The sequence below is a fragment of the Pezoporus flaviventris genome, unplaced genomic scaffold (genome assembly GCF_033815535.1).
Source record: "Pezoporus flaviventris isolate CSIRO_AGI_PZ_B2104156 unplaced genomic scaffold, CSIRO_AGI_Pfla_v1 ptg000066l, whole genome shotgun sequence".
Lineage (NCBI taxonomy): Eukaryota > Metazoa > Chordata > Aves > Psittaciformes > Psittacidae > Pezoporus > Pezoporus flaviventris.
Genome location: NW_026892614.1, coordinates 15156878 through 15184628, shown reverse-complemented (window position 1 = coordinate 15184628; position 27751 = coordinate 15156878). Strand labels below are relative to the sequence as shown.

At 38.7% G+C, this 27751-nt stretch overlaps 1 protein-coding gene across 4 annotated transcripts in view; it reads left to right on the top strand.

Annotated features, from left to right (window-relative positions):
• Nucleotides 1-27751, top strand: part of SMOC2 (SPARC related modular calcium binding 2) — a 140133-nt gene that overhangs the window by 107439 nt on the left and 4943 nt on the right. For 3 of the 4 annotated variants that reach the window (XM_061471357.1, XM_061471353.1, XM_061471355.1), the window contains 2 exons: nt 24427-24529; nt 25453-25727. In XM_061471357.1, the coding sequence (XP_061327341.1) occupies nt 24427-24529; nt 25453-25727 (378 nt within the window). The remainder of the gene's footprint in view (nt 1-24426; nt 24530-25452; nt 25728-27751) is intronic. The other variant, XM_061471354.1, reaches the window with a different exon arrangement.

Sequence of the window (27751 nt, the reverse complement as noted above, 5' to 3'; positions counted from 1 at the left end):
CTTTGGATAATCCTTTGTATAGTTTAAGATTTTTGTATTCTTACTTGACCTGGGAACTTATCTGGATTTTGTGTAATATTATTTCCATTACCAAGACCTGAAATTTGAAAAGTAACTGGAAAAATTTGAAAAGTATTACAGGAAATGTGATTTTCTTACACAACATTCTTTAATCAGATTTACCCTTATCTTTTGTGCAGAGGGGGTGGGGAAGAAAAAGAAATCCAAATGAGTAAAAGGCACACGAGCTTGAGAGAGGGAGACCACAATGTCAAGCTGGATTTTCAGCCTTTACTGGGTTTCTAAGGTTTTGTGGCTTTAAGTAAGACCATTAATGTTGTTTACATTTCATTTTGGTTGTTTTAATTTTTCCTTTTATTTAACAGAGTATGTTTTTTGAGGTTCCTGCAGTTGTGATACTTCCTCTCATACAAAAACATAATTTTGGAGGGGAAACTGTAGTTTGGAAATGACAGTGCCTTGTAAACTCTAACAGTAATACAATCTTTTGACTTGTGTGAATGTGCAGATTCAGTAAGTCTATCTACTGAAAGCCCTGAAAGCCTCCCTTTTCTATTTTCTAAGACTAGCATAGCTCTTCACTACTGAATATTTCCTTTTCCCAAAATGCTGATCTCAATTACCCCAGCTGGAATCCAGCAGAATGTATCAGTTGCATTGAAGTTACTGTAGGTTTCTACTGGTGAAATAAGATCAGCATTTCACTCTTATTTTCGTCCTTCCTGGCAATCCCACTGCTCTCTGAAAAGCCTCACTTCAGATGTTTCTCATTAAAATTTTCAATCCTAGAGCATTTTTACAAAAAAATGAGTATTTTGGGGTTTTGATAGCACTGAGGTAATAACCATCTGAAAGGTTTGCATGTTTAATCTCTCGGGTTTATTCAGTGGCGCAAGAAGGATTCAAATTAGAAAATTTGGCATCTTTGCTCAGCGTCTGAGACAGATATCAAAATCTCAGGTTGGACAAGAATGTAGACCACTGCCCCCTCCTTCCTGCAACCAAAACCCCAGAGCTAGCGCTTTCCATCCAGAGCCTAAGTTCTGCTGATCACTGTGTTGGTACTGTGATGGTCTACAGTTTAAGTCAAGCTAAAAATCTTAAAACATTACTTAATCAAAATGTCTTGATTCATGTCCCTTGTATAGTCAATCAGTTTATGTAATAACAACAACAGAAAAATAATCCCTCAAAACTCTTCCTTATATATGGCTATGTTGAACTACAGGTTGTTTTTGGATTTCACAGTCTGCTAGTGACTGTCCTCAGCTGTTGTTTTGTGCTATGGATCTTCATAATCTTAGTTTAACCTTGACATTCAAATAGTTAATATTTTCTCTTGAAAAATCATGCATGAGAGCTGTTTAACTCATTTGTTTATTTCACATTTGCATTACTTAAGAGGAACAAAAGCATTCTAACTGCCCAATTTTCTTCCTATTGTAATGGCTTTATTTACTGTGATTCTGATGGGATAATCCATCACTGACCCTGAACAGTTTATATTTTGTGGATCAAAACTCATGATTAAGTTATGGGCGAATTATGTGTGGATAAATACAGTTTGCTTTTGGTTGTTGGCAGTGCATCTTCTTTTTCCAAAGTTAAAGAGTAATAATCAGAAACTCTCAAACCACAATGATGCAAGACTGTCCCGGGTTCAGCTGTAACAGCCAAAGAGCTGTGTCTTACTCCAAAGGCATCTTTAAAATAAAAAGAAAGTGATAGAGACTTAACTACTTTTCCTTTTGAGCTGTATTCCATTATATTTTTACAGTTGCTCCACTTCTGATCAGGAGCACATCAGATTTCATGAGGTACTGGGCTCAGCTAAGATGATGAGGTACCGCCATTGGTCTACCTTATCTTGCTTACCATAGTTTCATGAAGTTCTTAATTTCCTCTGTGTAGTCTGATGCTGGCAGTGAGTAGAAAATAATCTGACCTTACTTCACACCCTTAAATGTTTGAATGACTAAAAATTTGATTGTTTTTAAAAGTTTCAGTTAAGTAACAGAGTATTTCTGATAGTGATGCAGATTATATACATATGCCTGCCTTTCCATGAGCTTCAGTGTTAAGTCAATTAATATGTAACTTTCTCCACTGAGTGTGATTTAAAAGGATTATATTTTTATGATGTAACAAGCTTTTAAGTTGCATGAGCTAATATTTAAAATATCCCTTTCTGCCATTGAATCTTAAAGGTCCAAAATGTCAAACAATCATTTCAAGTTTCTGGCTGTTTTGAATGAGTCTATAACTATCGTCCTGTGCCCTAACACTGCTTTATTTACCAAGAGACACTTGGCAAAAAAGCTCTGTATGAAGCAGACCTGGCTAGTTAAGAGTTTGAGCTATGAACAGGAAATATTTGTGCAAAGCTGGTGTTAACCTTCATGACAGTGATGGCAAAAGTGAATAGCTGCATGGCAAGGATGAAGGAGGGAGCCTGCCCAGAGCCTGGCAGTGGCAGGTCTGCAGGGTAGATGGGAGGGCTGAGGCTCAACAGTGAGGTGCAGAGGGGTGCTGGAGGGCCAGGCATGTTCCTCCTCAGCCCAATAGTGCTAGGGGAGGCAGGGGCATGGCTGCTTTTCCTTCCAAAGCAGTAGCTGCTTTCTCTAATATATGGGGCTGCAGGAGGATGCCTGACTTCCCAGGTCTCTGCAATCCTGAGCAGCTGGATGCCGCTCCACTACCGTAGGCCACGTGTAGGTTAGTGACAGCTCAGTGAAGGATGTTTTCTGCATGTCATGTCCACTACAAGTATCCTGTGCTGGCAGCCTGAAACAGAGGCGGTGGGGATACTGACTGGGTGAAGATGTGGCCATCAGCAAGGAGATCTGTGTGTCTCGAGTGCAGTAAGGTTAATGCAATGCCAGTGTGCTTGGTGGGTGGGAAAAGGATATGCAGCACACAAGCTGGTATCACAAGCACTGGCTCAGTCAGAATGCCCACACAGTAACACAAAAGCTTATTTGAGTATGGAGTAGTGGTGGCCTGGACAGGACGTAGCATAAGGCCGTACTCCTCATGACTACATAGGTCTACTGGTCAAACCTCCGTATAAAGAGGGAGTTTTGCAGCACTAAATCCCGAGGCCACTACTATGGCTTCAGGGCAGCTGAACCTCCAAAGAGAACTCTGTTTAACCTAAAACAATTTCCTTGGGCCTTTGGTTTTGGTAGCTTCAATATTATTACCCTATTGTCTTGCTACATAATTATATTGTACTCTCCCAGTGGGCAGTTCTGCTTCAGAGAAAGGGAGGCCTGCAAGTTATTTTTGAAGGCTCAGCAGATCATGTTTATTTCCTGCTCACCGTCTTCTCTCCATCTCCCCATCCTGTCTTTAATTGTCAATGGTCTGACCACAGTTCTTCATGTTGCTTTATTTCTTCCTCAATTTGTAGTCATTTCTTAACAAAACAATGTCTTTTCCCAACCTAAAGCAGAAATACTGATATCTGAAACAAACAAAAAAATTTGCTCAAATGCGTAAGAGCTGTTGTAATTTCCGGTTATGTGTGAATTTGTCTAAAAGAATTACAGTGAAAGAATTTGAGCTACTCGTAAAGTGCTAGTGAAAGACGTAGCTGTGACACAAGTAACAAAAGAGAAAAGCGGGCTAATTAAAGGTGATGCTGCTGGATCAGCAATAGAATTTAATTCATTGCTCTATTTAATATTAACCTCTAATTTTGTGTTTATTTTAAAGGGTTATATTAAGAGTAATAAACACTAACTTCATTTGCTGGAGGTTATGCCAAAGAATATAAATTCTGCTTCTCACCTTACTTGTTGCTATCCTCCCTTTTCAGATAAATCCCTTGTTATGTAGAGCCGCCTTGCCAGCTCCGATGCTCTGTGCCAGTGGGTCCTGTTCTCAGTGGGACATCTCCAGGGATTGCATGCCAGAAAGGGAGAATGTTCTCCTGTACCTGGTTGGCTTCCCGGGAGGTTGTCACCCAGCAGCTCTACAGTCACTGTCTCTGCACCAGCACTATCCAGTTAGGTTTCTGAGTGGTTTTTTTTGCCTTCTGAGCCAAAGAATGATTAAGTGGGACAATGCTTTCCCCCAGAAATGCCTTTTCTAAGTCTGAGTTGACATCAGAAAAGTTCCACTGACAGTCATGAAGCTGTTTTGGTTTACTTATCAATGTTGTAAATATGGAGGCAAATGCTGCCCTCTGCACTTGATGATTTTGGTATCGATTCTGATAAAGTTGAACTTTTTTTTCCCGTCTCTACTAGGAGCATTTTTATTTTGGACTGAATGTCTGTATACATAAATGAATTAATATATAAATACACATGCAGTAAAAATATTTGTGTTCCCCTCAGTGAGAAGTAATAAACTGAGACCTGTTCCACCATAAAACTTCACTAAAGCAGAAAAAAGACATTTAAGAAAGATATTTTAATTTCTAGCTTTAATTTATCTCTACATTTTAATCCATACATTTAATCCATAATTTAGTACATATGGTATTCTAAATCCATTAGTGAAAAAGCTTTGGTTGAACACATTTGTTTTTCTTTTAAAATAGAAAGAACAGCATCATGGATAACGATCTCATTATTAGTAGTATTATTAACTTGTGGAGCCAATTTAGAGAAGCTTGTTCTGTTTTTTTTGTTTGTTTTTTGTTTTTTTTTTTTTTGTCTTTTACTGAAAAGTTTCTAACTACTTCATAAATCTGTGCTTATATTTAGCAGTTTCCTACCTCTATATGGTGTAATTTTGTTTTGAGTCATGTCTGAACTGCCTATAGGAAGGAAAACACATATTAAAAGTGGTGAAAACAGTGAATTTCCTACCTAAAAACAAAGGTAGTCTTGCAAGAAAGTGAAAGTTTGGGCAGACTTTTTAATGCCATGGCAGGTTAGCCTGTATCAGGAAGTAATACACTGCCTTTCTGGGTGAAACTCAGAGTGCATTACTAGTCAAACCACACTCAGCAGAGTAGGAATATCTGTCGTGGATTTGCAGTCATCACATCAAAGAGAGGGGAAAAATCCACAAGGCATTCATTCTTACCTATTCAAGCAAATGGTCATTTTTGTAACAACTAAAGGTAGAATAGAGAATTGTGTCTGTGTGTCCCATGGGTATCTGGGATCTTTTTCTGAAAGTGCCTGTCTCCATTGACTGTAGATGGAGCAAGTATGACTAACATCAGTGGTTGAATATATTTGGATTGCTTAAGTTGAATGATGTAATTGCCGTCTTACCTGAACAGATCATGAGAATGAACAGTTGTGGTATTCCACAAGCAGTGAGAATACAGCCTGGCTTTTTCTCTGCTGTGGTTGAGAATATTCAGCTGATATGGGATCACACAGCAACATTTGTTCTTGCAGTGTTTCACTCCAAAGTGCTTTTAGCAGGGGAATAACTCTGACAATGCTAATAAGGTATGAGAGCATCTGTTTGAAAAATTGCATTTTTTTTCAGATACTCATTTATTTCACTTAAGTATTTGGAATATTGCCTATGCTTTGGATATCAGGTCAGTGGGAGGGGGAGAGGAATGACTGATGGCTCCCTGAAGCCAGTTTAGTCTAATGATACTTTAAATTTAATTCTCCTTAAACTGTCACTTGATGTAGGCTGCTCAGCCCTACTTATGGATGATAAGCCCCAAGCTTCTGTGAATGGACCAATACTCTGCTCTTCAAGAGATTTCTATTGGTCAGTATTGAGCCATCAGAGCCCTCACTGGGGATTTAGAGAGATGGTTTGGAACTGAGAGCCCTTCCTTTCTACTGAACATGATATTTACTCACCTTTTATCTTTATTCTTTTTTTTCTAATACCATAAGGACAGAGCATAAGCAGAGTGAAACTGTGAAACTTTGATCACATTGAAACCTAAAAAGGATTAAAATATTTGCCCTCATAGAACACATTTTGATGCTGTATTCCTAAAGCTACTAATCTTCAGGAAATATACTTAAAATATCTTGAAATAATTCCTGGTACAGTGAAGACAAGGGAGGTGTATCTCATAATAACTTGGGGCAACTGGATTGCAGTTTTTGGGTGAGGAGTAGAGAAAATAGCACAAGGAGAGGGGAAGATTGATGTGGAATAAGCTCAGTGTTTTCTGCCAGAATGCCTGCAGTCATTATCAACTCAGAATCTGAAAGATGGCAGGAAAAACTCATATAACTGAATGGAAAAGGCAAAAACCCTTTAGTCTGCCAGGGCTGTAATCATAATGAAAAATGACACCTGAACCTTATCATGACAGTGGGTGGGAGTCGCATAATAAACTATTTCCTCTGAGACGCATGGTATGGCGCTTCTCCTTTTTCATCTGATAAGAGTATAAACTGAATAAAACCATGCCATCGATTTGTAAGGCCATTCCCTACAAAATGGCTATCTTGCTGTGTTGTGTTTTCATACTTGGATACAAATTCTCCTTGATTATCTGGCAGAAACAGCTCTTGTGTTTAATCTGTGGATAGGGAAAAATAAATATTTTCATTTCTGAATGGATGTATATCTGCAGCTATATTTTGAAGAGGGAGCAACAATGGTTAGGTGTTTACTCTTTGCATTTAGTGACTTGGAGAAATGTTCCACTTTTCAAATAAAATGAGCACTTGGTTCCCAGTGACTTCAAGGGGATTTTCAGTTCTCAGCAACTTTGAAAATACCCTGTACTGGTAATAAACCACTCTAGAAATTTTGTGTTTTGTATCAAACAGCAACTTTTTGAAATCCAGGCATAGTTATGAGGTTAGGGTTTGTGAAAATGTAAGCCAGTGCAAGAATTCCCACTTCCTAATGTTTTGAGTAAGTTAACATATAATACAGAAATAACATCAGTTTTGGCTGATGAGTAATGACTGAAAAGGTCAAGCAGTAAGCTTAGCTCACTTGTCAAGGAGAATGAACAAGATGTAGCCAAAGTTGTTTATACTCTGATCTCACATCTGTAGGTATACTTCTCTGAAGAAAAATATTTTGATTTTAGCCTGCTGCATTTATCTTTCTCTTCACTTTTGAGAAAAAGTCTGCCTCTGACAGTTGGAGAGCGTATTAGATGCTTGCATTTTCTACATACTAGCATGGCTTACCTGAAAAGACTGGTCACTGATGTAAGAGGCAAAATTAGTGTTGCATGCTGTCCCTGAGGTTGGATTTATTTTAGAAAGTAAAGTATCAGCATTGAGCAGAGTTTCCAGCTGAGACTCAAAGGTAGCACCAGATGATGTCCTACTAGTCATGCAGGGTCAAAGACAGGATTAACTACACGTGCTATGTTTTGGTAAGGAGGTGCTCCAACCTTGTCTCAGCTGCAGACAGAGGACAGCATACCTCCTACATTATGGAGAACCTGGGACCAGAGATGAGCTTGGGAAGTCTCCATGGTTGGTATAGTTAACTGTTTGTATGACAGTAGTTTATAGTCTGGGATCCCAGTGGTTTAGGCGCTGTGCAAACACAGAATGACAAGATGATGCCTGGAAAATTTGCAGTCCAGCTCATTGCAAAGCCGCTTGGGCAATGGGTGGACAGATGCCATCAACTGAAGAGGCAGTGAAAGTTCCTGCCAATTCTTCAAAGTGCTTCAGTCTGCCAACATGTGTCACCTCTGTTTCACACTGGCTGAGCTTAAGCCAGCTGGCTTTCCTCCAGGTCCCTTTTTGCATCAGATATGTAGACATTGGAGAATGCATTTCTCTGGGCTCAGTGAAGTAGAACAAGTTTTCTTGTTCTCAAATATGACAAGTGAATACAAGACTATCTCAGTGGTTTTCAAATACATGATGTTTTTCCTTGGGTTCAATACAACTTGTAGGCCTCCACAACTGAGAGCCCTCGAGGAGGAAATGAAATTACTCCATAGAAACATCTGGGAATTCTTTCAAAGGATTCAGAATGCTTCACAAAGATTCAGAAATTTGCTTCTCTGTAGCTCAGCAGGAGTGCTACTGTTCATAGGTTCCTGATGTTAGCATATGGCAAAAAACCCATGAATAATTTTGGGAAATAAATTACTTAAATTTTGCCCTTTATGCTTGCAAAGTTCTTGAATTTGTTTGCTATCTAGAAATGTCTTCTGGTAAAACCTCTTGCTCTGTAAGTCATCCACAAGCAATTCATTGTAAATATTTCTAAAACACAATTCATGACCTACTGCACCCCTATCCTGCAAACACTTACCCACATTCTTCTTGTGATTAGTTCCATTAAAATCAAAGGAACCTTTACATGTGGTTGTAAAGTTAAGACCAGGCATAAGTGTTTGTAGGATGAAGGTTTAGGTTGGTTCCATAACCCTTGATAGTCTACGTGCTATGTAGTCTCCTTTTGCTAAATAAATTAGATGCAGGCATTCAGAACCAGTGGAAAGGCAGAGTTATTCAGTCCCAGGCTATTACTCCTATTCCCTAACTGGTGAGTTATGGAATCCATCCTTAACAGTCAGAATTTTTGGTTCTTTGAGTACAGAATCCAGATTTGCTGAGAGTGATCCAACTTGGAATTAACTCTGAAACACGGTTAAATGCAAAACAAAGTTTATTGAACCAAAATCATGTAAGAATCAGAGTGAATATTCTCAGCTTTTTTTATGACATATTCATCACTACAGATCCTTCTGTGCTGTGAACTTTATAATGGGAAAAAGTACCAATAAGCAAAGAGTTCCTAGGTTTTGTAGCCATCCGTATTTATAACAGAAAATGGGCAGATTTTCAGATAGCAGATAACAGAAAACAGAGCAGGGAGGTTTGTTCACAGAAAATAAACCTGGATTTTGAAAAATTTAGCTAGCTCTGTGAACAGAAAAGTAGAATCTAGGCAGAGCTATTGATTGTCATATTCAACTATGTAATAGCTGTATTATATCTATGACATATCTGGTGGTGAAAAGAATATACCGCATTTTGGATTTAACACATTAATTGCATTTGGCATTCAGTTCTGCAATCTCATTTGCCATTATTCCTATGTGTCTCTCATTTTCCAGATTTCAAGCTGGAAGGCATCATAAAAAGCTGTGTATGTATGTGTATATGTGTGCATCTGAATAATCACAAATGACTAAAAAGAGTTACTCCATGTACTCTGGAGATTTCCATCCCCTTATTTCAGTTGAATTTCAGTTCAGAGAAGTAATATTTTAAGGGCCATGAAACAAGATCTCTGAACCACTGAAAAGAGAAGACTCCTCTTTTTCCATTAAGATATGTAGCACATATTTCCACCCCTGGAAATTTTTCAGTATATCTGGTGCTTGATCCCTTAGGCTCTAAAAGCAGAAAGTAAATTTTCAGTTATTTAGAGAAGCATTTTATTAGAATGTTTCTCCCTTTGAGATCTGTATAGCTGAATTAAAGTATCCAAGAAAGAGCTGGAAGGATACAAAAAATATTCCTGATAAAATGTTTTAAACCTCTCTAAAATATTTATACAAGAGACTTTGGGATTCTGTTTTCCCAAAATAACATGCGCTTGTACAGGTCTTGTGAAAGTGCATTGGAGTGTAGTTTCTACTGGTGTTCTGTTGGGGTGATGTGTACTTGTAATTTCACCATGCAGAAATAATGTGTTTCTGATTTATGAGATTAAAGGCTTTTATGTGATAGCTTACATAGCTGTAAATTTAAATCTGTCTATAGTAACATGCATGTGTACACACAGAGATTCTCTTACGCGTCTCAACTCACCCTCCTATGAAAGGGTCTTAAACAGGTTCTACTTATGTATATATTGAAGCCAGCTCAGTAAAGAGTTTTCTCACATACTGAGTCGAACTGAACCCATTGTGTGAGCTTTATCCTCATCTCTTGTTTGTAATAAACTTCTAATTCATTGCTTTGAATTGAAAATAATCTCATTGTAACCAGTTCTGTCAGGGTTTAAAGCAACATAAATGACACTGATAGTCAAGACAGTATACTTACCAAACTCTACAAGGAGCTCAGTGTAGAGAACATTGATATTTTCATTAGCATTTTTATTTCACAAAAGGGAAAAAAAAAAAAGGTGTTACAAGGTTTCAAGAAGTGTCAGTGGTACAGTCAGGTATCTCTCAGAAGTACTGACTCTTCCTGGAAACTGATGTCATGTCTTCTGCCCTCCAAACATCTGAGTGGATGCTCATTCCTCTGCTTCTGCTCTCCTGCTCTGGAGTGAGGCAGCTCAGATGCTGCATTCTTACAGGGGCTGTGGGAAGTGAGTTTGTGGTGACACCAGCTTTGGGCACACCTGTGCTGAGATGAGTTGGGACAATCAACTCCTTCCACATATGGTAGCAGCCAGCTTGCTCAGGCATGAGTCTGGGCTAGGGGCAAGATGTGATGAATCAGCTCTTTGTATCTTTTCCTGTCAGTGAGACCTGCCAGTGATTTTGAACTATTTCTTCTACCAGAAGTGGGATGAACTGCCCTGGCCAACCCACCTTTCCTGTAGGCACATGTAGGTGCCTACGTTGTTTGCCTAGAGGTTGATGTGTGACACATTTCTCCAGGGAATCATAGTTATTCTGTGCTGTGTCCTCAAAAGCCTCAGGCGATGTCAGGTTCACTGCACATACAATGTGCCTTCTTGGGCATATCCGTACTCTCCATTTATCAGTGATTTCCATGCATCTGAAAGCTACCGAGTGGTAGGTTACTATGTACAGCACTAGAAATGGCCACATTTTCCACCCCTTTGTATCTGCTCTGTGTAGTTATCTTTCAGATTTCTTTTGCTGACCTATGAACAAATTGGAGTCTACTTAGGCATGAGAGAATATTTAACTTTCCAGCTCTTACAACTACGAATCAACATCTTTTCTCTTAGAAAAGCAGAAAGAGTGTTTCTGAAAAAACACGATGCATCTTATGCTGTACATATATCAAATTACTACTTTCTGTATAAAGTATGAGGGGTTTGGTTTTTTTTTCCCAGGCAAGCTAGGACACTTGGTTAATTAAGAACTTTTGGTAAATATCTCTCCTGCTCCTTAATGGTTTAGGGGAATCCAAGTTTTCCTATCTGCTTTTGTAAAGCATACTTCAGCTTAATTAGAACACCAGCTGGGTTGTAGAGCTTGGGATTATCTAAAAAATGTAAAGAGCACCTACAGAGAATTCATGTTCTAGATGTCGTTGACATTGCCATATCAATTTGAACCAGAGTCATGGATAAAACTAATTAATATTAGGTATACAATCCCAATGTCAGATTTTCAAAGGAATTGTGTTTCTCTGACAGATCTTAGTCTGGCTCCTAATGAATCACAGGAAGGCAGTCTCTCTTATTAAAAAAATACATTATTTCCTGGATTACTTTAATTTTTAATGTTTTCTTTCATGAAACTCCAATGTTCTCCTATTGCAAGCTGAGCTAAGTTTATTTTTTTGCTGACACTAAAATGCCAGTCTGTTATGAGCTGTTTGAAATCATGTTCTCTGTTTTGACTCTCCACTTTGTTTGACACAATGCTGATTTCATCTTTTGTCTTCTGTGTTTCTTTTTCCCTTGTTCTTGCTTCTTTGATTAAAAAAACCCGAAGGCAAACAGAAACGTAACATCTGTCTCTCACATGTTTGCAAATCTATTTAACTAATTCTATGAGCTGTCCAGGATTTATACGAAGCATTTTTTCATTAGATACGTTTGTCAGTATGAAAAATCTAATCCAGTAGGGATTACAAAGAAAATCACTCATTTAAAGATCCTATTAAAAATCAATTTCTTAAGACAGGTATCTTGACCCCTGTATTAACAGAGTGCACAGTGGTCTCAGAGCCAGCTACATGGTTCAAGGCGTGGATCACACAGACTTATTGCAAACTTGGCAGCTGAGTCAAGGAAAGAGATTAATGTGCAGTGGAGTGACTGGACATGTAGGGTTCAGGAATCGGGTTTTAATTTACAGCTCTCTGTATGGCTTGGTGAAAAGAAGGCACACTGCTGTGGTGCTGGCATTTCCAGTGTTTAGAAAAACAGGGCTCGCTGTTCATCGCAAGTTGTTTTTACTTTCGAACTTCATTAATTACCCTGACATAGGCAGGTGTCTTGGTGAAACTAGGGTTATTTGGGAAAGCAAGACTCTTCTGGTAGAGTAAAAAGTGTATGGTTTCTTCTACAGTGAAGCCTTGTTTTGTCAAATTCCTCAGCTGCCTGAGCCTTAAGCTTGGAGACCTAGCTAAGCGTTCGGGTGAATGCTTTGTTGTTGCTAGCGCTCAGTCATATCTGGCTGTGGGGTATCTTGCGGGCAGGCTTCATTTGATAGCAGCTTCGTGTGAAAGGCTGGGGGAAGAAGGAGGAATGTGAACAGATACACACTGTTCTGATTCTTTACCATCTGCTCAAGGAAAGTCGCCCTTGGAAGTAGGTCAGAAAACCGGTTTATGTGAGAGGAGACACGTGCATTTCTTACCATAAAACTGCATGTGTTTTTCTGATGCATTTATTTACAAGTATATTTAATATTAAAGTAAGGATTCATATAAGGATTCATAACTTGTGCATAAGTTCAGGTCAATTTTCCCCTCTCAGTTTTGTATGGTTTTTTTTTTCTCTCATTTGTTTAGCTTCAGCACTTTCCCTAAGTAACATTTGTAGTTTGGAGGCCAATGGAAATTAATTGGGTTAATTTGCTTGTAACCAAACCAAAATTTGAACTCCCTTCTTCAACAGCAAAAGATTCATTCCGCATCCCCTCTACTGCCAGTTGCCTTCTTTGTGATTTATCTCTGTTTACAGATAAAGCAGAACACTAACACAGGACAGATAAAGTGAGGACATTCTATACTCATCATATTTTCAGCAAAGACTACAGATAAATGCCTGTCATAAAAGAAGATCAGTTTATTCTTAAAACATGCCTTGATAGCAAGGCAGTTATATTCTTTTTCAGTGTTCCCTGGTAACCATTTCAAAACACATCAGCAGCATTACTGGAGTCTCAAATACTTGAAAGATGAAAAGTGATCCTTTTCATACAGAAAAAAACAAAAACCAGAAAACCTAAAGGTCACTAAAAAATTGTTTTAAAACTTGAGTTTGGAACTTCCAGCCTCTCCCCTTGTCTTAGTAGATGTTTCTATTGTTACAAATCCCTGAAATTCCTAGACCATACTGATGCTGCTCCAGCAGACCACAGGCATCAGAACAACCCAAGATACATTTAGTATTAAAGACAACCCTAGGTACTTTGCTAAGTTATGTCATTAAGCATAAAATTTGGTGATGTTTGAAGGTACTGTGTGAGAACCCCAAGTTCCACTGTACTCTGAATTCAGCTTTATCCTACTGGATGTTGTATTGTCTACCCTCTTTGTCTCCTAAGAGAAACATTTATCTTGCACAATAGACAAATTAAATGCCTAATTTTAAATAGAATGGATTTAAAAAGAAAATAAAATCCAACAGACTTAATGAATTCCTGTATCAAGCAACAGGCTTCTCTTGTGCATGTGCCCTGCTGAAAGAAAATTTAAACAGTGGCTTATACTAAGGCAGAAAGATAAAGTGCTGCTTAAACACCAGTTCCCATAACTCTGTTGTTTGGTAAGGCAGAAAACCTTGAGTCCAAGACATGAAAGGCAAAAAATTTATTTACTGAGAATTTGACTCTTCAGCGTGAAAAGTGCAGTGGCCTTGATCCAGCAAAACACTGAAGCCAATGCTTTCCTTTAAGCTCATAAATTCATTTGATCTAGTGAGGGCACTATATTTGTTGACCTACTTGCCAGGCTTTTTGGAGGATGTTGGTTGTATTTCTTTACAGCATGCAGGATTAAGCCCTAATTTAAAGAACATTCTGTCCAGTCTGATACTATTGTTATTTTTCTGAAGGAAATGTTTTAATGTAGCAATAGAAGTTTCTGATATTCTCTTTGTTCTGGAGAGTTTGCTCACAACAAAAGGAGCCCTTCTGTAGACACACAATAGCATGATGATTAGAGCACTCAGCTGAAGAGGAATGGACCCAGGTTCAAGTCCCTGATCCAAACCAGAAAGAGCAGGGAATTGAACCTGGTTCTCTAGTGTCAGAGATTAGGGTACTCCAGTGGGATATCAGCAAGCCAGGTTTCAACTCCCTGTTCTGTCTGGCTTGGATTAGGGAGTTGAACCTCAGTCTCCTTCATCTCAGCTGCGTGCCCTCATCACCAAGCTATTTGGCCAAGATGGGATGGAGTGTTTCGTTCTCAAAAAAAAAAAAAAAAAAAAGAGAGAGAATATAAAAAAGCCCATTCTGCTGCACTGGCGTAAAATCTAAATTACCCAATCCTGACACTTTCCACATGATGGAATTGTTTCATGGCCAGGCCTGGAGAGAGCTACTTCATGGTCACATACCGAGAGCGCCAGAAGCAATAGGAAGATATAAAATCCCTCTGTCTCTGCAAATGCAGCTAAAGATGCAGAGATTCAGCTATGTTATCCACATGGCTTTGGCAGAAGCAGAGAAAACAAAACCAGCAGAAGCCTACTGATATGAACAGCAGAGCTATCCCAGTGAACTAGTTTTGTTTGGAGGAGAATGGGTGGGAGGAAGATTAATATTCTGTCAGTGTTGGTGTTGTCTGAGGTGTCTGTGTCAGAGCACAGACTGTCCATGTGAGGCTCACTTGAAACAAGCAGCTTTTTTCCCCCACTGGTTTCCATACTTTTCTCCCTTGGCTTTCCACCTGGTTCTCTCTAATTTCCATACTTGTATCTTTTCATTACCGTTACCGTGTCCTCCTGCTTCCCATAAAGAAATTGTTCTGGCTTAAGCTTTTGTCTTTGTGGTGGTATGCTTAGTTGAACAGTGGTGTAAAACTCTCTGTGAATGTGCTGATACCAGTTGACAGAAATAGATGGGTTTCAACTGTTTATCTTGCCCTCGTAATCCACACACATATGTTGTATTTCTTAATCTAATCCCAGGCATTTTTAAAGGTTTAAGGATCTTTTCCTATTACTTTCTCTTCTGCTTTCTGTTTTTTAACCAGCAGTAGAACACATACTGATTTTTGACAATCTAGCATGTGGAGTCTTTTATAGTCATTTGCAGAGTTCTTAGTTTACTCTAGTCATATGAAGATCATGGACTGAAGGTCTTTGTCTGTTGGAATTTCCATTGCTGGGTATCTCCAGGTATGAAGTGTGGACCTCTAATTTTGCATGAGTGCTTTTACATTCATTCCCTTGAGATGGAAAATGACTTGTTTGCCAAGTCAACTTTAAAGTATGCATATTTTTATCAAAGTATTCACAGGAGAGTTAGAATGGAAATGGGTTTATGAATTTTAATCAGAGTCATTATTTCCATTCACCAACAGGCAAGCACTTGCTGTTGCAAAATGCATGGCTGCAAATCAGGTTATTATGCATGCACAAGAGGGACTCAGTTTTGCTGGGTATGGACATTTGAGATGCTGCAGTTGTACATTCAGATTGTATTTTCGCCCACCCCCTGCAGTGCCCAGGGCACAAAAATATAAAGTGATGTCTTTATTCCATCTCTCTCCATTTGTGCAGCAGCAGACGTCAAGATGCATGAGAACCTCCTTCGTGTGTTGCTGTTGCCGTGTTAACAAATAGCCTGCTCCAGAAATGGGACATGCACGCTCCTATAATTGTGTGCACATGCTCAGTCTTGGAGCATGCCATGTCATGTCAGCCTGGGGTCATGTTTTATTGCAGACCAAGCCTGACTGCTGGAGGGGTATGATAGGGTTCTTCTCTGTTTCCTCTCGAGCCTCATGGTCAGTAAGCCTGAGACAGTTTTCGCTTTTCAATAGCCTCTCTCGTCAGCCCTGTCAGTGATAATAGCTAGTGACTGACCTGCTGACCCTGGGCAACCTGATTAACACTGAAGTCCACAACCTTTCCTGAAGTCGCCACAATGGGCTTCTGCACAAATGCAGGGAAATCCAGGCCTTGGCATGGCTGCAGGATATTCCTAGGTGGGTTTCGGACCAAGTACAGGACATGCAGCACATGAGGGAAACAGACCACAGTGTACATGGCAAAACTAGCATACAGTGTAGTGGTCCAGCAAGGAAATCATCCTCATAATCCATAATGGAGTGTTATCATGTAATTGGATCTCCCTGCTGTAAAACGACCCAAGGCACTTTGTAATCAAGCCACATGCTGTAAACTATTTTACATGAAGTCAGCTGTGTTGCATTCTTCCTGGCAGACACTTTAGAACCTTAATTACATTCATCTCCATCTTTAGTTTACTCCATTGTGCTGCTGTCATTGCAGGATCTTTGCAACCAAGTGCTATGTGTTAATTTCCTCGGTGTTTACTGTAAATTGCAAATTAAGGGTGGCATGATTAACGCTGAATTGTCCTTTTTGTGGAATGAAGTCAAGCTCTTCATTACTTGAACATCAGTTTATTGTGGTTTAATGAGGTACACAGTGTTATTTGTAGCTTGGGGTATCCATTCCAAATAGAGGTCAGTTTGCAAAGAAAGTTGGTTCAGAAACCTGCTGTAGCTACAGAGGTACTCCTCTGTGAACCATGGAGAAGTGAGCTGAGTAATGGTGAATTGGGACTGGGTCTTAATTCTTAAATTAAATGAATAGTAACTATTTATTAAGGCCTGAGCCTTCAGTCTGTCATAGGATGCTCACTTCCTTCAGTAGGAGCTGAGGGTATTTCATCCTTGCATAATATCGTACCTTGTAAAAGTTTCACAGTAAACAATTGTAAGGCTATATTTATGCTTTTGTATTAGTAAATTTACAGCTTTCTTTTATTTAGCAAAGGATGAGCCAGTGAGATTTGAAATGGAATTTGCAGAAGAATTCTGTCATGTTTAATGGAAAGTGTCCAGAAAGGTAACACAACTGCCAATCCCAAATTAAATATTACATAAAGAGAGAGATTTTCGTGATGCCAGGTTTCCAAGGATTGGTTCATTCCATAGTGTTCAAGTAATGCTTTAGTTGTTCTTGATGACTCTTGTTTCACTTCAGTTGCTTGTAGGATTTCCATTTTATAAACCTCTTCTAATCACTGCTGTAAAAACTCACTCTAAGTTACATAGTATATAGTTGATGTTCCAAGAAATAGCCATGCCTGACTCCCTGTATTCTCAGCTGCAATTTGTGTCAGAAATCCAATTTTCCAGTTATGGGAGGGAGGGGGAAAAAAAAAATCAGGTAACATTGATGAAAATTTGTCCTAATTCAAATTCAGTACTTGTAATTACCTGTATAAGCAAACTAAAGCATGGGTAAAGTGTTGAAGGCCAGGCTGGACAAAGCCTTGGGTGACCTGGTTTAGTGTGAGGTGTCCCTGCCCATGGCAGGGGGGTTGGAACTAGATGATCTTAAAGTCCTTTCCAACCCAAACCATTCTATGATTCTATGATTCTGATACTTGACTGCTTGCAATATAGCTAGATCTTCTTCCTCTTTGCTTTTCCCTTCCCCATACAGTTTTCCAGCTCACCCTGCACCATCCAACAATATGTTTTCTGAAAATAAAATGGTTTTCTGAAGCAGTTACCTTCATAATTCACAGTTCTGCCACTGCTTTCATTTCAAGGATAGCAGACACCAGGTCATTGCTCTGTACAATCCACATTTGGGTTAAAAAGAAAAATAAATTAAGAACCACAGACTGGCATGAAGGTTCTGCTCTTCTCTCTGAAAACCTGGTACCACTCTGTGGGGAGGGACTCTTTGAAAATAGCTCTCACATGAATCTGTGCTGCTGGGCCAACAGTTTTTAACTCAGCTCTGAATTTCCTTCATCTTTTTACTTTTAATGACCACTGTTTCTCAGTATTTGAATAGAGATCTTTTTTTCTGGCTTTTGCTGAGAGTGAATGCTTTTGGGATTTTCAGCTGATGCCTCCAGTGGTAAGTGTCTCAGTAAGAGATATCCAGGAAGGTTAAAATCAACATCAGGTTGTAGAAAAGGCTGGTTTTCATGCGTGTTCCCAAGGAGCAGGCTGCTCAGATCAATTAAGTAATGTAGAAACCATCGCCAGTAAGCAAGTCCCTGTAGTTTAATTTTTCCAGCAGGAGACCAGAATTATACACCTTATTTCTGAGGTCACTTCCATAATTGCAACAACATACATTTTTTATAATAGCTTTTCCTTTTTAATGGATATTTAAATGGAGGTAATTAAATACGGTTATTTCATACCCACCTCCTGAGAGTAAACATAACAGCATGATGAAAATACAAGTGAATTGAAAGTAATAAATGTCTACTAAAAACGACTACATTTTGACTCCCTAAGTAATGTTGGTTGTTAGTTGTTAGGACTCTCAGAGTGATAATATGGAGATTCGGATGCCTGCCATACTATAGAAAACTGGATTCCAAAACATTTCCATTAATAAGCTGTTGTTGAAAGTGTTACTGCAGTCAGAAGTACCAGCTGTATATCTCAGGGACAGGCAGTCATGAAATATGGTAGGTAAAGCAGAAGTATAGCCTTTTGCAAATTGGATCCAGTTGCTTTTCTCTTCTGGACTTTTTGGGGCCCTTTTGTAATCCTTAAACTCATCTCTCTGTGCCCTAATCAGTAGACTGATTGACTTGTATTACTGTGACAATACTTCAGCCATATACTTTGTGTTTCTTACACTGGAGCTGGATGGACATAAGGCAACCATTCTCTAAAGGTTAGGAGTTTGGATTGGCACAGGCTGACCCTAAATGCTCAGAATTTCAGATTCTTCTCAACATACTAAAATGTCTTTGGCCTCCCAGACCAGTGCAGATACTGTGTAGGCTGTGACTACCTAATAAAAACATCAGCTGCATTGAGTCCAGTTATGCAAGACCTTATCATAAGAGTTTTCAAACCTTTTTCCTGTTCCCAGTCAAAACTAGAAAGGTAAAAGTCTACAAGAGAATGTTTAAAAAAAGGCAGATAAGGTCCACAGACCTTCTGAAGTTCTGTTTTGAGTTTTGGATGGCATCTGAGAAGATTAGAGTGTTCTAGTTGGTTCACCCCCTGCCTGTTCTCACAGTGACATCTCAGAACTGTTAGCAGCAAGAAATTTAAAAGGTCTTTCAAATTCTCATGAAGAAAAAAACAAACTAAAAAGCGGTAGTCAAAACTTCGTAATTTCACATTGTCTCTGTTATGCTGTTATGTTCTGATTCTCTTTTTGTCATTTAGTAATTAATATTACAAGAACTGATATAAAAGTAATGAACTGCTTTTCCTATTAACAAATGCCTTAGCCTAACTTTGTCACTCAGCTTCCTGTGAAAACTGTTTATAAGATCATATGTGTTTCTGCTATGAACATTATCCCTTCTTTCTACCATATTTACCCACAGCATAAAAAAGTAGTCTGAACCTAAATGAACTTATAAAACAGATACATACAGAACCCATCACAAGCAGTTTTACACCATCTGGGAGTGTAAGTTAGCTGTCCGGGCTTCCTCAGAAGTTAATGGGAAAGAAGAGACACATTTTAAAGGAGATCTTATCCTACTCTAAGGAAAAGTGTAAGGTAGCTGGGATGAATGCCTTCTGAATGGGTTCTTTTATACTGAGCTTAAAGAACTTTTATGGGTGAGACACCTCATTTCACCAGCCTCAAGTTGGACAAATCCCACTCAATGCACTTTGGTATGATATGAATGCCTGCACTTGAAGGGTAGGGCCTTGAGAGATCATCCTTTGTTAACTCTTTTGTTTCCCTCTACCCCCCAAATTAGAACAGAAAGATCATTTTAAAGCAGTAACAAAAATAAATATATGTGGAGAACTGAAATCTGCTTTCTGCCCTGCTTCAGGAATAATAGTCTTCCCTGTAAGACAAAGATATCTGGGGCTACAAAGCAATGGATTTGTAGCTCCCCTCCAGCTAACATCTGTTCTATTCTGCTTCATTATTTCCAAAGTCTGTATAAGCATATATAACAGAGAATTTGGCTCTGAGTTCAACTTAATTCTTTTAATTGGTGAGAATATTTAAGAGAGAAACGAAAAAAAGGGTAATACCTGGGGGATGTTAACAAGCAGAGATGATAATGTCCTCAACCCCTTTAGGATAGAGACTAAGAGATAATTACCGTTTGTGAGAAGTTACCAGGAGGTGCAGTGAGGGAAAACTGCAGTGAGCCATAAAACCACTGACTCTGTTGAGGCCATGGTGTTTAGTCTCCAGAAAAGTTACAAATTTCAGTTCCCAGGCTCATCTTTTGAAAGGTTTTTTTTCTGGAATGTATCTCCAGAAGAGGTCAAGAAAATGAGAAGTGTCCTCAGCATATCTAGAGAAACACAAACTTGTCATTTATGTGGATAAATAGAAATAAACTCATGAACTGAACATATATGTGTGCATAGAATAAAAGTTGAAAAAAAATTTTCCTTGTATTATCTGATCTCCCAGGGTAACTTGTAGCACTGACAAACTTTGCTGAAGACTTTTTTCCTGTATATCACTATATTTAAGTGAAGTCAAGGACATTAAAGAAACATGAATATTTCTGATGATTCTGTTTTTTGACAGGTCAAAGTTTATTTATAATCTGCAGGAGTATTTGAGTGGTCGTTGTATATGATTGCACTGCTAAGCCTGATATTTGTATTAACAAATAGGGAATAAAAAGCTTTAGGTTTGCTAACTAGAAGTTGTCATGCCTTTAATTACCTGAGTGAATGACTCAAGACTGTTTCCTCTCTTGCAGGAAGATCAATATAAACTCCCTTTTAAAGTGATGAAACTTATCTATTGTACTCACATTTCTACAGAAATGAACAAAATACTTTTCTAACCATGACTTCAGATGTGCTGTGAAAGATCATCTTCAAAGATTGACAGTAGTAGATTATTATCAACCAAGCAGGGAGCTACAAGGCACTTGGCTACATATTTTAGAAGGTTTATAGACAACTATCCCACAAATGTAACTCAAAAAATACATCCTGAGTACTAAAGGTGGATGTATTTATAGATGCGCGTGTACATGTGAGGTATATAATGTGTAATGGTGATTCTTTGATTACCTTTATATTATAGCTGAAATGAAGTGTTTGTATATTCCCATCATTTGTGGTATGTATTTGTTGGTCTAAGGTTTACTCTGGGTAAAACTATCCTTAAAGCAAACACTCAGTTCTGTGTTATATCTCTGAACCTGTAGGTTAACTCCATGTGGTTTCAACTTCAACCATTTAACAACAAATTATTATTTATGTAAACTGTCAAATCCACACAGGACAAGCAACTGCAAAAGAAGAAACTGAAGTACATAAACCATAGCAAGAAACATAAGGCTCCCATAAGAGACTTTCCCTTTCTGTATTTAGTCCAGTAAGAGTGAATTATTCATTACAATCAAGCAAAAGCTCCCCCAGTTTTGCTATTTCATCCACAAGTTTGTTGAAAATTAAAGCTCAGTGTGAAGCCTCCAGAGAGTTAAATAACACCTGCAAAGAACAGAGATTTCTCTGTAAGTTAAATTGCTGTTTGATTGCCCAACCGTCAGCAAAAATTATAATTGGGAGAAACTTAATATTTTCTCTGTATTTAACTGGTGAGGATTTTGTGGAGTGTCATTTTACGTTAAGTAGTAGAGTCATAATTTAGAATGTTTTACAGCGACTAACTGTGTTTATTTTAATAGTGAGATTTCTATGAGATTTCTGTTGCTGTCAACTGCTATTGCAACTTTATGCAATACACAATTAGAAACCTGTCAATCATAAAGAAAATTGTCAGAGACAGGCTTTAAACTATGGATTTTTTTCCTCATAATTTCTTGTGAATGTAGAAATCGATACTTTCCCCTACCTAGCTGTATCTTACGAGATAGCAAGGTAAGTCACGATTTTGATCTCTACATCCGTAGCATATGTAGACTCAGCAGCTCCCTGGACAGCAGAGGAAACTACCTAAGCTGTAAATTTTTGTTTCTTCCAGATATTTCAGGTATACACTCATAACTAACTTGAAAAATTAATGTGGAGCTCCTAAGTCAAATTGGATATTAACATTATTATCTATGCGCAAAGGAGAGAGAAAGAAAAAAAGTCAAAATGTCTTGTTGCCATACTGTGTGCTGCATTCTTACACACTGAGGTATCATTGCCTGCATTTTTCTTGACCCCTCTGTAAATTCACAGCTCATGTTTGGAGCAGGATTCAGGCTTCTGCCTCATGACAGTAAGACAAACACAGCATGAAATGGATAAAGCTTTTACTATTCAAGATAGGTCTACAGCGAGCCTCAGACAGACTTCTTTTTACCTGTCCTCTGAAGAGAACCAGCTCTGGGCCACAAGCCAAGTATCCCTGCTAGCAAGAAGTAGTGCTGAATTCACCAGTTTGTTCAGAGAATTAATTGCTTGATTCAGGCAGGTCACCATGTTACCTTTACAGGATGTGCCTTCTGCATGGGCACTGCTTGGGCTCTGCCTGCTCATCTTTGGGCAAATGTGCTTTTGAGTGGCTTAATTTAAATCACAGTGCACAACTTACTTACTTACATGATTGCAGAGTCTAAGCTTTACTTACCAGCAAGCTCTTTGCTCTAAGGAATATACTTTTGAATTATGTACAGAATGATGCCAAGAACCAGTTGGTATAGTCTTCTGTCCCTCCTTATTAATCTTTTGCAACCCTTCTAATTTCCGTGCTTTGCAGAGAAAGCTCAAGTTCTTGTCTCACTGAACTCAAATTTAGGATTATATTCATAGCTGTTGGGTTGGAATTTTTTTTCTTTCTCCCTTCCCTTCCCTTCCCTTCCCTTCCCTTCCCTTCCCTTCCCTTCCCTTCCCTTCCCTTCCCTTCCCTTCCCTTCCCTTCCCTTCCCTTCCCTTCCCTTCCCTTCCCTTCCCTTCCCTTCCCTTCCCTTCCCTTCCCTTCCCTTCCCTTCCCTTCCCTTCCCTTCCCTTCCCTTCCCTTCAAAAAAAGAACCCAACTGGTTAAAGCCTAAGGGAAGAGGAACATATCTGAGAGAGTGACAAGTGGCTTCAGATGTGTAGTTTTAGTGCACATCTGTACTAATAGTGCAGATTAAACTTCCTTAATGCAAATGAAACTTTAGTGCAGTGCAACTTGCTTTAGTGCATTCCTGTTATATGCCTTTTACAGTTAGTAGAATAAAATGTCCCTGGTGCCAAAGGCAAACACATAAGAGACAGGGAACTGATAGCTGCATGAATGTGTTAGACAGTAATATGTTGTAGGTGCTGCTGCTGCTACTATACATAATAGCTGAGCTATTCTTACTGTGCCATAGCTAAGGGCTAATATAACATAGCTTTCATTTCCTTGGATCAACATGGGATGTATTAAAAAATAATTTGCTGGGCAAGATGGGGCTTTTCAGGCTCAGATAATCCTGCCTTCTCCAGAGGTCACTGAGAAGTGTAATGAAATAACAAATACCTACTGACTGACTAATCTTTCTTTTCCACAACACTTCAAAGCATTTCCCTTTTTTCACTTAAGAATTGAACTGCAGGTAAACAGGCCTTCAGCATAGAATTGTCTGTGAAAGTCCTGCCGTGGGCTTCAGCTTCAAGCTTGTCATCTCTATGTCACTGTTGTATTATCCTAGAATTTAACTCAGCTGTTACAGGGCTAGGGAAAGACCTGGTGTTTGGCTCAGGGCTCTAGGGAAGAGGAGAGGAAGCAGGTGTGTTTTGTAAGCAAATGTCCATGTGTCAACATTCATGCACTTGACAGATGAGTATATCTGCTCCAGCTGCACTGTTCTAAGACTGGAGCCTTTAGTGTATATTTATCTGACGTATTATGTGTCTGAAATGCGCTATTTTCTTTCAGAGAATAACTTTGTGGCATAGGGAATGTAATTATGAGGATGATCTAGCATCACCACAGGATCCTACAGTGTGAACCAAGTAACTAACAGCATCAGACTGGGCTATGTATGATATAGTGGGAGTTAACCCTTATCCAAGGGAAAAGTGAAAGAGGCAAAGAGTTGGCTATCATTTTACAGAGAGGAAAAACAATCCACTGGGAGAATATACGTTGAGAAAGGCATTGGTAGTTCAGAAGTTCCTCAAAAGAGGAAATCCGAAAGAAGTATTGTGCTATTGTCTTCCAGTCCATGTTTCAAATGGTTTGTGTCATGTACAAACTTTTGTTGTTTCAAATCCGTTCTTCTAAAAATACAACACCCATGGAAAAAAATATCTTAAAGAAGGAAAAAACAGTGTCTAAAACTGAAAGAAAAGGACCCAAGGTATGCAAACCATATTCTCTCTTGCTATAGTGCTGAAGGTTGTTTTTCTGTTCCTGCTCTATGTTACAGATATATACCTGAACTTAGATACTTGTCTTTGAATTATGTTATGAACTTGTCCACAGTTTATGAGGATTTGTGTATAGGGAGTCACACCTATTTCTAAGTTTGAATTATTGTTGGAATTTAAGTGCTGCAAAAAAAGGAAACAAGAAAAGAAAAAAAATCTCGTTTTCTAGGTTGCCCTGGGGCCAAGAAGAATGAGTTCCTGACGAGTGTTTTGGATGCATTGTCCACAGATATGGTTCACGCAGTCTCTGATCCATCGTTGTCTTCTAGCCGGTGGGTTTCATATCCTTTTTGTGTGCCTTTAAGAGGACTCCGGCAGTGGTGAATGAATTGTTGAGGGCTTTGAGAAGTTATTCTTCTTATGCCTTCACAAAGGGTGAATTTCCAAGAACCTATGTAGGAGAATTTACTTCACTCCACACTGTGGACTCTCTGCACTGAACAGAGATGCACTTGATGGCTGAATTCTCAGCAGCAGCACAGCTTAGTGTTTATCTGTAGCTGCTGGTGCAACTGTATCTCAGTCTTTGTTCTCTCAGGCCTTACTTGATGAATGTGTACTACTTTTCTGATGCATATTTTGCCAAGTTTCTTGTAAAACAAACCAATGCTATCAACAATCACAGGCAGAATTAAAAATATCTAAGTGCTGTCAAACTTTGGATGTCTGCAGGACAGTAACTTACCATCTGAAATTGAGGTGGCATTTATTGTTATAAGTTATCCTGTAATTCAATACATTTGGGTTTTTTCTCTCTAAGAACATCCATCATGGGTTGTAATTGGAGCCTAGGTATTTGGCAACGCTGACTGTTGACCTGCTTTAGTTGGGTATAGTACCTGTTTTAATGTGTCTGCTGTCTATGAAACTCTCTTTTTCTCTTCTATTTCTCTCTTCACTTTTCTCTATTTCAGGAAATGAAAGGGGACAGCACTGTTTACTGAGCATGGTGCTGACCTCAACACAGTTTCAGAGAGTTAACAAAAAGCAGATTCTAATCCTAGTTCTAGTATAAAATTTAGGATACAGTTGACCAACATGAAAAAAAGATGGATTCACTACAAGAAGCTAGTGTCCAAAACCAGGGAGTCTTATCTGACAAAGCATCTGACAGTGATTAAACTATTCTGAAATAAAGATAGAAACTAAGGTTTATGTATAAAAATGAAAACAAAGCTGTTGTTTTCTGTTACAGGGTTTCAGAGCCTGATCCAAATCATACTCTGGAGGAGAGAGTGGTCCACTGGTATTTCAAACAGCTAGATAAAAATTCCAGTGGTGATATTGGCAAGAAAGAAATCAAGCCATTTAAGAGATTCCTAAGAAAGAAATCAAAACCCAAAAAGTGTGTGAAGAAGTTTGTGGAATACTGTGATGTTAACAATGATAAGTCCTTGTCAGTTCAAGAATTAATGGGCTGCTTGGGAGTAACAAAAGAAGAAGGTAAAGCAGAAACAAAGAAACGCCATAGTAAGCGCTTTTTCTGTCTTTTTCACTAGATTCTTCAGAGCTGATTAGGTCTTATATTTGTATATGCCAGAAGTATACAAAATAAAAGAATACACCTGCCTGTAGCTAATGCAGTGGTTGTTCAGAGCAGATGGCAGGAAAACTGCTTCTGTGTACACAAATCATCACTCCCATAGAATCAAAACTTCCTGTTGATTCTGACCATTAAATGTATTACAGTAGGAAACCTAAAAGGATACCATAACATCAACAGTTCTTGAAAAGCCAATTTAGTGTTATTGCAGCACTGTGTCCTGAATGAGTAAAGTACCGCACCTGTACTTTTTGGATTCCTGCTGGGAAGGAAGCACATTGTCGAGCTTTCTAATGACTTTTCATTTCTCAAATGTGGTTTAGAGATACAGTGAGGAATGCAGTTATCTTCCAAAGAGGTGGAACAGCTGCTAGTACACAGCCACCTTATCTTGCTACAGAACTGGTGAAGGAGAAACAGTGAACAAGAGTGTGTAACGGTCCCTGCAGAGTTCAGTCACACAATTCCTGATGATAAGAAGTTAAAAAACCCTATAATTGTTAACAACAACAGTAGGTCCTCATACAGTAAGAAGTTATAGAACATGAATTGTTTTGTTTGTCTAGGGCTCAAAATGAACCCAGGATAGTAAAATAAAGGTGTCATAAGAAATGAAAGCATGTCAAGTGGGAAATGCAGACAGAAAAAAACGGTTTCCACAAAATTGTTTGTAATCAAGTCTAGAAAGTAAATGCTTCAGAAAGGCAGAATAGTTCTACATTGTAATAATAAAGTGGCCATGGCTCAAAGAAGCAGATCTGTCAAAACAAATATATCAGATCCAGGATTTTGTTTTCTGTGTTTTTTGTGGACTTGATAATAATACCTTGCAATTTTCACTCAGATGATGGAAGTAAAAAGTGTGTATATAAAGGTGAATGACTGTAGTTATCTTTATGCTGTAAATTAAACGTAGTATCTTCTTTTTTATTTACACTATTTGGCAGATTAGTTTTTGAAGTGGAGGCCATTATGGTCACTTCATATGTTAACAACCGGGTCAAGACACTTCTGCTGCAACTGGCACTCCTTCGTCCCTTGTACATGAAAATTTGTGACCGAACTCATTGCCCCAGGACTTAAAGGAAAACTATAACAAGTCTCAAAGCAAACCCAGTGCCCATTCTGGTGAAGCACCACCCCCCCACCCCCCCCAAGATTAGGTGAATCTGCCTGTTTTGGAAAAGAAAGTTGTAAGATGCATGAAGTTATATGAAGATCATGCACAGATTCAGCCAAAGTAAAAATTAGGTTTACCGTAACTGGAGATTTTTAACAGAGCTTCTTAAAAAAAAAACCAAAAACAATGTAGTCAATGAGGAGAACACTTATTTTTGGAAGGAAAAAAATAGCTCAGAACTTCTGCATTGAAAAATAATGGCATCCATTTGGGAAAAGTTTCTAAACCAAGTCACTTGGGTGCTTTCCTAGAAATACATGCTTTTAAAGACAAGATAGTAAAAGTTGCTTTTGTTGGACTATCAGTATTCTGTTTAGTTTCTCCTGCTTGATAATTAAACTTTTCTTTCTGATAGTCCTTTCACTACCTTTGCCACTTTGCTACAACTAGAGTTACATTTCTAGGAATAGGTGAGACCCTGTCACATGAGGTGTGAGAGCTGAGATAAGGAGGTGGCTCTGTATCATTCTGTGTGAGTCCCAGGTATCTTACAAGAATCATTTGAAGCCATGTAAAAGCCAGAGAGCTGTAAAACATTATTTTTCAGGGGGATACTTGTTGCTGCAGTATTTTTCAAGATCTAGTTTTGTCCCACTTTGTCCCAGTACAGCTTGACTGACTAACAAAGTGACATGGAAGACAAAAGAGAGCAAGTTCCTCCTAGCCTCCCAAGTTTGTTTGTGGAGTCGAATGGGCCAGCAGACTCAAATAATTGTTTTGCTTTGTTGGGGTTTTTTTCCCCCTATTTAGAGCAGTCTTGGACTTTGCCAC